Below are 11,962 nucleotides of genomic sequence, written 5' to 3'. Positions count from 1 at the left end.
GGTTCTCCCCTTAGGACCGACTACAACAAGCTCGCGACTCTAATAGAAAGAAAGGGTAAGCTCTCTGCTCTATTTGCTTGCAATGCTATGCCTATCAAAGTTGGCGAAGGCTTCTGTAACCTTAGACTCGTTACGCTCTTCGACTGAACTCGTTGGCTCCGCGTCCACCGAAAGTCGGTAACCTTCGTCACCGTCAGCATTTGGTACTCTCTCGATAGCTTCAATAGTTCACTGAAAGCCTTTGGTGTAATAAACCGCAAGCCCTTCAGAAAGAAAGACATAATATAATAATGAATTAATTAATAAAAAAAAAAAAAAAGGGTTGGTTAAGAACTATTGACTGTAAACCATAGCAGTTACAGTCACTCAATGGAGATGTTCGCCTTTGTTTGGAATGAAGATGGATGAACAGGCACTTGAGCCTGGAACTGATGAAATTCGGGGAAAACATGGAAGCGGTCACTATACTGGGGGGGCAAGACATGACCGCGACTTAAGAAAAAAGTACCCTTGAAAAGACTAAAGGAACGGGGGAATGACTACCTGTAATAAAGCACAGGCTAATACGAGCCGACCAGAAGAAGCAAGGCTTAGATTACCAGATCCTGGACACAATCTTCCTAGAGATGGAGAGCCCCTTGCCTCGCCTTTTTGCACCTATCCTTCTTGCTTGCTTACCTATAGCTCTCTTGTCTTAGTGACTCTTCCTCTTTTCTAGGTTTTTTTTCTGAGTGTTAAAACGATAGATTTTTCTTTTGCCAATGAATTGGATCCGCCCCGATTCGATCAATAATGGGATTCTTGGCTAGAGAAAGGTTCTGTGACATGGACGCCCAGCCCAACTCGGTCGGTCGGTTGGCCCACCTAACAGATGATGAGATTCTCGATCGATTTGATCGAATTTCAAAAAGTCTTTCTCACTATTCAGAACAGTGGAGCTTTCGATCAAGATCTTCTCGCCTCACCCGTTTGGGCTCTCGCTCGAATCGGAACCTTTATGCGTTGGTAGGCTTTCGACTCAATCTAATAGCCTACCTATCGGGCGCCAATAAAAGAGAAAGTTTTCGCATGGGCTCATCATCTGATGCAGAACCGATGCGAGAGGGAGAAGCGGGGATTGATAGCTTTCAAGAACCAGTGGAAAGGAAAGACTTCTTCCCTGCATTCCTTCCTTTCCAAAAAAAAGGAAATTAGTTTGGGCTGGCATAGGCATAAAAGATTTGATTGAATGAATGCCACCTTGGTAGTTTTCAAACAAATCCAATGTTGGGCCAAGCCTTGCCAGCCGGTAATAGCCGAAGGCAAAAAAGGGGGAGATAGGGAAGAGGAGATTAAGGATAGTCACTCCACTCCATAGATAGGGCACACAGATTCTTCTTTCATTTTCCATTCCTTTCGGGTCGGAAACGCGGGCTGCTAGTGGGGCTGTGCCCATTCTCCCTCTTCTTCCGCTTTACAACCGGAATAAGGAACCTTAGAATTCACCCTACCTGTCGATGAAAAAATGGGATTTGAGAGGAGCTGAAAGCCACTTGACTCTAAGGAGAGGACCACCAGCTAGCGGATCAGAAAGATTTGTATGGAATGTCCTACTCCTGCCTGAGCTTTCCGATCAACCAATCCCCTATTTCAGGGACATCTGTGTTAGGTAGGCCCAGGGATCACTGATTAGTCGAATGAGCCCATCTCTCTGGCCTATCATTTGTTGGTCGATCCGGCTGGCGGCTCCTGCATCTCCTGCCTCTCTATTGGGCCCCTTTGTTTAGACTAGTTTGCTGCTAGGAGTCCCTAGAGTCGAATTAATAATCAATAGAAGTCCCAATAGAAGTTTACTGACCTGGCTCTTCAATCGACGATCTACTGCTCCCTCTTAATAGCAGATGCCCATGCTTTGATTCGAAAGCCCTAGCCAGTGATGAATCCCCAGGTATTCAGTGTCTGGTTCGATAGGACCAGGAAGAGAGGACTCTTTTTTTCCTCCTCCCTTCAGTCCAGTTTGAACCCGTCCCAACAACGAACACCTTCCTACTGCAAGGTGAGGCTCTGCCCTTCCCCTAGAATCCACTCTGAGTGGGAGGAGCAACTAGTTAAACTTCTTGAGCAGCCGAGATATTGAACAACGAACATTTGAAACAATTCCTTGCCTCACCCTGAGATGAGAGGGAAGGTCGATTTGACTCGAATCCTGGACCTGATCTTGAATCCTACACCGGTTAATGATGCGATGGGGGAAGTTTTTCTTTTTTCATCAATGCTGGCCCAGTCGAGGCTCGTCCATGCCCAATCCCGATGGGCCTTCGATTTGCCCCTACCCTAGCTCTATAATCCACCCGTCTTCCCCAGTCCCTGAAAGCCCTCCGGGGGCCTAGCCCTCTTTCTCCACTCGAGTCTGAAGTTCAGCAGCTTTCATCGTTGATGAACACCTGCGCTAATAAGACAAAGACATGGAGAGTCTATGCCTTGAATGAATCAGTAACAACAGATTAGTGGAATGAGGGATCATGGACGGATAGGGAGGGAATGGCCTATCAATCATTGGTTCACCTTCCCTTGAACCAGTCACGGAGCTCTCAACTGAGTTGTTTAGATTCTAGAAGAAATGATGCCCCAGCTTGACTCGAGACCAAGACTCCTTACAACTCGTAAGTTCACCGCAAGACCAGACAAGTTGCTCCCTCACCTCGCAGCGGCGGCATCTGTCTCTTAAGTTATTTCCTAAGACGACTTCTCTTCTTCTATGATAATTCAAGCTGCAGCGGCACCTCACGAACTTCTTACTGGGGCAGTACTATAATAGGCATTTGCGAGTGTTTGGATGCACGTGTTTTGTTCATATTCCTGCGCAGTTAAGAGAAAAATTATCCCCAAGGCAACCACTTGTGTCTTTCTTGGATATGATCAGTCCGGGTATATATATGCTATGACGTGAAATCCAAGAGAGTCGATGTATCCTTAATGCTCTCTTTAATAGGGTCGCCTCATATTTTCCTTAACCTAATTAATCAGCCCCGGGGGAGAATGATAATGGAGATGTATTGCGGCCTTCTCCTGTTCATCAACTCGAACCTCATTCTTCTGCAGTTGATGTTACGGATTAGCCTCACTCTTCAGGCCAGCAGCTTTGCTCAGCATTTTCTGCCGATTGTCAACCTGTTCAGCTGACCTCAGAGGATTTCTGTCACCCGGCAGAGCATGTTTATTCTCGGCGGCGATTACAGTCTCTTTCCTAGGGTCAGGCTACTCCAGAAGATCAATAGTCTAGCCCAGTTGCTTCCCTTCCAGTCGCTTCCTCAAATTTTTGATCCCGCTCTCAGCTTCGTCGATCCTCTCAAGTTTCTTATCCTGTTGAAGGCTTATGAATCGTTTTCCCCAAAAGATCGAGCTTACCTCATCTCAGTTCAATCTTCTCATGAACCTGAATCATTTGCTGAAGCCTCCAATCATTCTTGCTGGAGAGATGCTATACAGGAAGAAATCAATGCCCGGGAAAAAAATAATAAAATTTAGTCTCATTGCCTGCAGGGAAAGAAGCCATTGGCTGCAAGTGGATTTACAAGATCGAGCATAAAGCAGATGGCTCGGTAGATAGATACAAGGCTAAATTAGTAGCTAAAGGATTCCTTCAAGAATATTGAGTCGAACCCCTTTAGAGATAGGGAAAACATTTGCTTCAGGTTGCTAAACATCATTCGTGGCATTCTTGCCTTGGCTGCAATCAAAAGGTGGCCTTATTTCAATTTGACGTGAAGAATAGAATGCCTTTCAACAACATAAGGGAAGGGGGCAAGAATAAGTTTCTATTCAGACTCCTCCAACTCCAGGCTTCTCTTCTCCTAGGAATCCTAACTTGGTATGCAAGCTCAAGAAAGCGATTTATGTTACGGCCTCCGTTAAGCTAAAGCAGGCACCAAGAGCTTGGTTTGAAAGGTGACAACAGCATGTATAAGAGCCGAAATAGGAGTAGAGGAAGGAGCCGATTTTCAAATAAGTAAATCGGATCATTCAACGTTTATAAGGAGGTCGACATCAGGTATTGTCCTTCTTCTGCTTTATGTGGATGACATTGCTTTCTCTAGTAATGACTTAGCTTCAATAAATGAGCTTAAGAGAAGATTAAGAACCCAGTTTGATATGAAAGATTTAGGAGACTCAAAGTCTCTTCTGGAGATTAAAGTGATGAGGTCGCAAAGAGTTTTGGAACCCAGTGCAAGTATTCATTTGATTTATTGTCAAAAGCTGGTCTTTCTACATGCAAACCGGAATAAGATCTAAAATTAGCCTCAGATGCAGGAGAGTTATTGGATAACCCATCTACTTGCAAGGAGACTTGTTGGGAGTCTTTTCTACCTGACTAATTGTCGCCCAAACATTGCTTACACTTACAACATAAGAGGGAGTGATTAGCCGATTTTTATATGGACAAGCCGAGATCATCTCATTTAGAAGCTGCTTTTCGGATTCTGCGATACATCAAAACCTCACCGGGAAGAGGTTGATTCTTGTCTACGTCATTCTCTCTTCAGCTGTCTTGTTACTATTATACTGATTTCATTAAGGCAGTAGATTATTCTGATTGGATTTCGAACATCGTCCCCGTGCCCAAGAGAGATGGACGTGTTCGCGTTTGCATCTATTTTTGAAATCTCAATAAAGCATGTTCCCAAAGATGATTTTCCGTTGCCGAACATTGATTTTCTTGTGGACAAGACTATTGTGAAAGTATGCCTACTACTCTTTTCTGACGATTCGAAATTCTCGTCGTCGGCTTCCTCGAAGTAGAGTTCGTTTTGTAATAGGAGCCCCATTGGGCTTTTATGGAGATTGGCCTGCTTTCACATTAACTCACCATTTGGTGATTTGGTTTGTAGCAGCCCAAGTATGTCCAGGACTTCCTTTTACATGCTACGCTATCCTCGGTGACGATATCGTCATCGGAGATGAGCGGGTGGCTGAGCGTTATCGCGAGCTAATTTTGCAACTGATTGTTCCATTTTTGTTAGAGAAATTGTTAGTATCGTCAGTTGGTGCTTTGGAGTTTGCTAAGCGGTTCTTCGTATGCGGAGTGACTAAGGACTTTTTTCCTGTCTCCTGTCACATGTTAAGATCCTTTGTTAGTTCCATATCCCTTGTTCCTGTAATGAGGGCTATTATGTTTAAGGATCTTCCGTTATCGTATCGTTTACGGGAAGCTGGGTACCGGGTGTATACTCGACGCACGGCGCCTCCTAGGAGACACTAGAATCGGTATTTCCTCGTCTTTCACTCACTGAACGGTGTGTGTCCTCTCCCCTTTTGGATCTGGTTAAGCGCAACCACTGGTAAACACTTAACCTCTTATCAACAAGGTATGGTGAGGGGACCTAATTAGGCTCTTGATCCCTCGATTAGCGAGAAACTCGGTGATCTCGAAGTTTTTCGAAGCCTGGTCAGAGTACGACTGGTTATGGGGGCATGGGTTTTGTCCAAATAGATGAAGTCCATTCTCTCTTATTGGTCTTGGTATTACACTATCGCGGAGGAAAAAAATACTCCCATTAAGGCGCTACTTAGCCCGTAGGTTGTGCCACTAGTGACTAAGCATACAAAGAAATTATATCATTTTAATAATAACTAATAACGGCGCAGTCTTCCAGTGTTACGACCTGGTGCTCTCTTATGAAGAGCCAAAAGCTCTTGACGTAGGGAGGTTCGGTCCAGTCTGTTCACCTCAATTTGAGACTAAAGCAGGTGGGGTAGCGACCTCGTCTTAAGATAAGATGGTAAAGGAAGGCGCCATCCCTCCTTTCTCTTGCAATCACAATAGCCGTACAGTAGAATAGTTGAGTTCGATAACGGTCGAACATCAAAGAGGTCCGCTACCAAAGAATTAGGAGTTATAACATTCATAAAAGAAAGAAAAAACCAATATAGGAACTTCAACTAAGAAAGAAGAAGAATTGCTTAAGTAAGGTAGTCGCTTCTTTTTTTGATATACCGCTCTGCAAGCAGAGCGAATGAACATAAATCTTTCTGAATATCATGAATATCCATCGCCCCTTATCTCCTTATCTTCCTATTTATAAGCCACAGCTTACTTCGACGTTTTCAATTTCCCATAGAATCTCCGGAGCTTTCCTAGCCACTATAGTTTTTTTTTATCTTCTTTGTCTGAAAATTGGTTTGATTTGCTTCACCTATGAGAATTTCTACCAATTATTCTTTTATTCATCAAAGCTCATCCTAATCTCCGTCAAGATTACTTCCTTAGCCCTGTCCTATCATCTGTATAATGGAGTTCGTCATTTATTGACGGATTTTTCGGGATTTTTCTTTCTTAGAATTGGAAGAAAAAGACTGAAATGACTGTTCCAAATTTCACCTATACCTTTCTTTGAGATTTAAACAAAAAAAATTCTTTTCTTATGAAATGTTTATTATTCGTTGATAGATCTAAAGCTTATGCCATAGAAGCTGACATCAGGCTATTGGCCTTTTATCTGCATCTTCCCTCGTAGAGTGGCGTCTTTTATAAGAAAAGACTTTCTCAGTGGAACTAAAAAAAAAAAGAGTTTGAGCTCTTTTTTTTGGTTGACCTTTAGCCACGCACGGCGGCTATGCGCATGTGTCCCAAAGTGACGTATATTTTTTGGTAATGGGTATACTCGAGAGAAAAGGTTTGGAATTCGACCTCCCCTTAGATGCTCTAAAAAGGGGTCATGGACTCCTTTTTTGTTTAGGATCCCCTTTCTACATTCAATTATTTATTGAGCCTGGTGTGGAATCACCATCATTACACATTCATTCTTGGTCTGGCTGCTGGTCTAGCGAGCCTTCCTAGCCGCCTAGAGTGCAGCCTGCCTGCTAAAGACCGTAAAGTAAGTAACTTAGTGCTCCATACGGGGGAAATGAAAGTAGAATTCGTTCGGATCCTTCCACATGTTCAATCTTTTTTTAGCAGTTTCCCCAGAGATCTTTATCTTTAATGCAACCTTCATTTTTCTCATTCATGGAGTTGTATTTAGTACCTCTAAGAAATATGATTATCCACCGTCAGCCAGTAATGTGGGTTGGCTTGGATTACTTAGTGTTGCGCGCCTAGGAGGGCAGCGCGCTTTGGGATGCGGAGGAGCAATTATCGTCCAGCTCCCTAACCTAAAGCGGCACCGGGTTTGGACTGCAGGGAACCGTAGCATGGGGGGACGTCTAATCCTTTTGCCGCTGCAAGGCTGGCTAATCGTAAGCAGCAGGCTCGAATACCTCTGGTTCTGGAGGGCACATGAGTCCGAACGCTATGTTGAATGTGCGACCGAGACTACACTACGTAGGTACCTGTGCAGGTGAGGTGTCGGTCAGTCCTAGAAACAATTACAGTGGCGCGAGGAGTTAATGACCGGACGTGCTGCAATCTAGGGATCACCAGGCAGCTCTTTCGCTCTATAGGGATCGGGGGGCATAGCACAATTCTTCTTGGAGGAGGGTTGTTTGCCCGGGTGACTGATCCTGCCATAATGTACTTCTACCTATTATAGCACCGGCAACCGAAGTCGAGCATACATACGACGATCTTCATGCGTGAATATCCCAAAGGAAAGAAAGGGCGGTAGATGATAATGAGAAAGGGTGTCGCGTCTGGACGGGCGGAATGGATGAGCGAAAGGTGTCATGCCATGGAGTGGGGAATAGCCCTCATCTCATGTAAGACAACTAAATACACCTCGAGGTGCTGCCGAGGAACTGAGGGACCTTCTCGAGCACAGGATAGGTAATTGAGAGATAGAGCTAGCCTATTCGTTATGGGAAATCAATGCTAAGGGCCAAATAAAGCTTACCTACGGCACCTGTCTTTCTCCGGCGAGCTTTCTATCGTAAAGCCAAAGACGCCCCAAGACAAGGTATAATTGTTGGGAAGGGGACATGATCAATAGAACTTGGCTGGATCCGTGCTGGGATAGTACCGCCCATTCTTAACCAGTTCCGAAAGGGTTCGCTCATGCTGGAGGGAGCATCCCCACTTAGTGATCGGTCCACTAGTTCATGCAAATCTGAAGAAGTTATCACGGACGAGCCACATGCAGGGAAACTTGCACGTGTGGTTCTGGCCGGGCTTTCCTGAGGTATCTAATAACCTTGCTTCTGCTCGCCGCTGGCGCACCTCTCCTAACTATTGCCCATTTATTCTGGAATAATCTTTTGAGGAGGGACAATTTTACATATTTCTGCCAAATCCTTCTATTATTAAGTACGGCTGGTACCATTTCGATGTGTTTCAATTCTTTCGAACAAGAGAGGTTTGATGCTTTTGAATCCATTCTATTAATTCCACTTCCTACTCGTGGTATGCTCTTTATGATCTCGGCTTATGATTCAATTACCATGTATTTAGCAATTGAGCCTCAAAGTTTATGTTTTTATGTGATCGCAGCATCAAAAAGAAAGTCTGAATTTTCTACGGAAGCCGGCTCGAAATATTTGATCTTAGGTGCATTTCCTTCTGGAATATTATTGTTTAGGTACGACCGGACAACTACCGATATCTATTAGAATGAATTTTATTGTCCGGTCGTACCCAAACAATGAATATTATTGTCAACTACCGATATCTATTAGAATGAATATTATTGTTTGGGTAATAAGGGAGACTGTGACTCTCCCCCTTTATGTGTTCTATATCAAAGTCAAAGAGGGGCTTACTATCTAGTGAAAATATGTTTTGCAGCGAGGGTCTTGACATCTTTCTTAAGGGTTTCTTTCAACGCCTTATAATTTGTTCTCATCAGGAACCTCTGGTGTTGGATGTAGATTTTGAACTTTAGGATGGACTTCATTGGTTTTATTTTAAAGGGAAAGAGGAAGCCCCGGACGTCAACTTCTTTGATGACGACCAAGAGGAGGAAGATATTTCCCAATAGCGGTCCTCCTTTTGTCAAAATTATAGACCAAGTATTTATTCCTCTCCTTCAGGTTCTACTGCACCCTTCGGTCAAGTAAACTAAGCTCACAGAAAAAAGGAAATCTTTTACACCGATGTATCGTACTCTCTCGACCAGGTCATCATAAGAAAATATTGAAAAATCTTCCCAAAGTCAGAGAAGGAGGGAAGGCGCGCTACAACTAACATAACAGCCAGCTGAAAAACGTTAGCTAGCTAGGCTAGCGCGCAATGGCTTTCTCTGATAGGGGCTTGCTTCTTTAAGCTCCGCCCAACCTATACAAGGTGCTGCTCGCTTTCTCTCAGCCACTAGTGGCTTATGTAGTGGTCGGCATTCCTACGTGCTCCTCCTTGCCCCCTACATAAGAATACAAAGGTCACCTTTGGATGTTGTCGTGACACTTTGGTTACGAAGGTTACCGCGGTCTATGTTTATGGATGGATTCAGTCAACTAAACTCCATCAAACTCCTCAATCAATATCAACAAGATGTTGTGACCGCTTAGGCTTGGTTTATTTTTTCATAAAAGAAAGTTGGTTTTGTGGGTTCATTGATTAGTACACCTCTGGTGCTGGTAAGGCCGGGACTGTGGTCGTCCGTCTTCGGTTTGCCGGCCGATAAGATCTCTGAGATTGACCAGCCAGCTGGGTTGGTTTGGCTATTCTTTTCTATTGAAAAGGAGTCAGCTGTCTGTGCGAGTCACCTTATTCTAGGATCCGCTGGACGACACGGCATTTTCGTTCAAATATATATAGGTCGGCCGTACTTGTGATGGTTCCCAAGGATCCAATATGACCACTTAGGTCTACGTTGCCACGATATTGTTCTATGGAAGCGGGCGGTTTAGAAGTTCGCCCCGGTTTTTTGGTGTCTTAGGGGAGGGATTGACCTTTCTAACGCATATTCAGTCGTACCGGCATGGCCCCACTGATTGGTTATCGGAGCATCAAGCAGCGCAACCCGGTTCTACTTGACTAAGCCCGTGCTCCTCCAAGGAGAGAGTTTGCTTTACCCAACTTCCTTTTTGATAACAAGGCAGAAATCCACGACCCGACACTTGTTAGTTTCGAATGAAGAATGAAAAGTGCCCTACCCTAGAAAGCACCTACTTTTATCAAAAAGCGAGACTTTACTAAACAAGCAAGAAAGACTCTTTCTATCTTATTAGTCAGTGCTAACGAGCAAGAAAACGGATGCGCTAAGAAGCAACTTCGTGCAGCTGCTGCGCCCTTGCTTCTTGCCTTATCTTACTTAGTAAAGCAACCTTTCGCGCTAGGCGCTCACCTTTTTTGGCTTCCCTAAAATAGAATATTTGGAAGTTGGTAAAGACCCGCCCCTTGTTTCAGTCAGAATGAGTCCCTGAGACCCCGAGACATTGGCTTCCGCCAACAGTGAACTATTAAGGATCGCATCCCGCGTATATTCTACATTATAGCCAGCAACTGATTCAGCTTCCGCTTCTGGAAGATCAAACGGAGCTTGATTAGTTTCTGCTAGACGAGATATAAAGAACATAACCAATACAGGGAACAAGGGAATACTGGACCATATCTGCTTTTGCGCCATGACAATCTCACTCGAATTACGGGAACCTACACATATTAGTACAGTATACCGGGGTCCCCGGCCAGAACCACACATGCAAGTTCCCCTGCATGTGGCTCATCCGTGCTTTCTGAGGTGCTGCCTGTGACTCAGCATGGGAGAAGGGGGCGGAACTGCACACTTTCGTGTTCAGAGCATTGTTTTGAGGGAGAGAAAGCGTGGTTGACAAACCAATCATTGGAAGCGACTGGAGTGCTCTCATCAAATGATGCATGTGGGCTGAGCCATTCCCATCCCAAGTGGTGCCCCGATTCGGCTTGGCCGGTCGGGAAGAGATTCACATAGAGACTACTGCTATCCGGGAATCTCTTTCTATGTTAGCTAGCGGGGGCGGGCTTTCCTATGGTAGTCCCGCTGCAGCCTCTGAACGGCCGTCCCATCTCATCTTGATTTGGCTATACTTGTATGTAGCCAGCCATGTTAGCTCCATATGAGAGCCTTTTATTTTAAATAAAGGCTAAAAAGGCACTCATCAGTCAGCTCGTCCCCTTTCCTATTTTGTTTTGTCGTCTATTAAGAGAATAGGTCCCGAAAGAGCGGCCCGCCTTTCATCATCTATACTAGTTGCCACACAAGAACCAATAGTGTTTACCCTCGAATCCGGATAACAATTGAATTTATATGGGGTTTTAAGGATCCGTGAACTAAAAGATACAAAAGGTTTTTAGGTTAAGGAAAATAAAGATAAAGACTCAACAATTGCTGTTAAAGTAAATAATCGCAGAATATAATATTGCTTAGAACAATTGTGCTTGATGATCCTCAAGAATTTAGAGAGATCCCCCTTTATACATTCTGATTAAGGGTAAAAATAAGGTAGGTCAATTGATTACATCGTGGATCCCTGTAATTACGCCTTAATGGCCTGAAGTGGTTGAGAAAATCACGTTTGGGCGAGATATCCGGCGACGCTTGGTTATCCGTTACGAGTCCGGCTTCCGACCTTGTGTGTTTCTCCATCCGGTGGTGACTCCTATCGAGCTCTGTAACGGTCTCGAAATGACTCGACCTCGGTTGTAGACGTGGCCGTCGTTCTACCTTGCATCCAGGTCGGGTTCGATGGCCCCGATTTGCTCCGGTCCGGACCCAACCCGGTCGGGCTCAAGCAAAAAAGGGTATCACCTAATACAGATAGTCCCCTCGTTTATTAGAGAGTAATGATAATAAACGATATGACCGGTGACGTGATGCCCGTGACGTATGGCCATACGCCAGGTGAAAAAGCCATCGAGTGCTCTGACCACGCCTGCTGCAGGCNGATTCCATTCAGTCCCGGCGGTTTAACAGATCTCGCAGGAAATCCCAAGTTGGCTACGTCACGTCTATGCTTACTATTTTTTCAGTTTGGGAACTCTGGAAGGAAGGCAATAGCAGTAAATTAGAAAACCCAATATCTCAACCGGCTGCTATTATTCAACAAATTACGGACTGGCTGAAAGACTGTTCTC

The 11,962-nt window shown here is 44.6% G+C and overlaps 1 protein-coding gene and 1 pseudogene across 1 annotated transcript; one reads left to right on the top strand and one right to left on the bottom strand.

Moving 5' to 3' along the window:
- Positions 1 to 792: 792 nt before the first annotated feature.
- Positions 793 to 1,194, top strand: LOC109206572 (maturase K-like). Its single transcript, XM_019369406.1, has one exon. It carries the CDS (start codon positions 793 to 795, stop codon positions 1,192 to 1,194), a length of 402 nt encoding a protein of 133 aa, XP_019224951.1.
- An 8,899-nt stretch (positions 1,195 to 10,093) lies between these two features.
- LOC109206573 lies at positions 10,094 to 10,680 on the bottom strand (annotated as a pseudogene).
- Between the last annotated feature and the right edge of the window lie 1,282 nt (positions 10,681 to 11,962).

Source organism: Nicotiana attenuata, unplaced genomic scaffold, assembly GCF_001879085.1.
Source record: "Nicotiana attenuata strain UT unplaced genomic scaffold, NIATTr2, whole genome shotgun sequence".
Classification (NCBI taxonomy): domain Eukaryota; kingdom Viridiplantae; phylum Streptophyta; class Magnoliopsida; order Solanales; family Solanaceae; genus Nicotiana; species Nicotiana attenuata.
The sequence above is the reverse complement of the archived record's forward strand: the minus strand, read 5'-3'. Positions and strand labels throughout refer to the sequence as shown.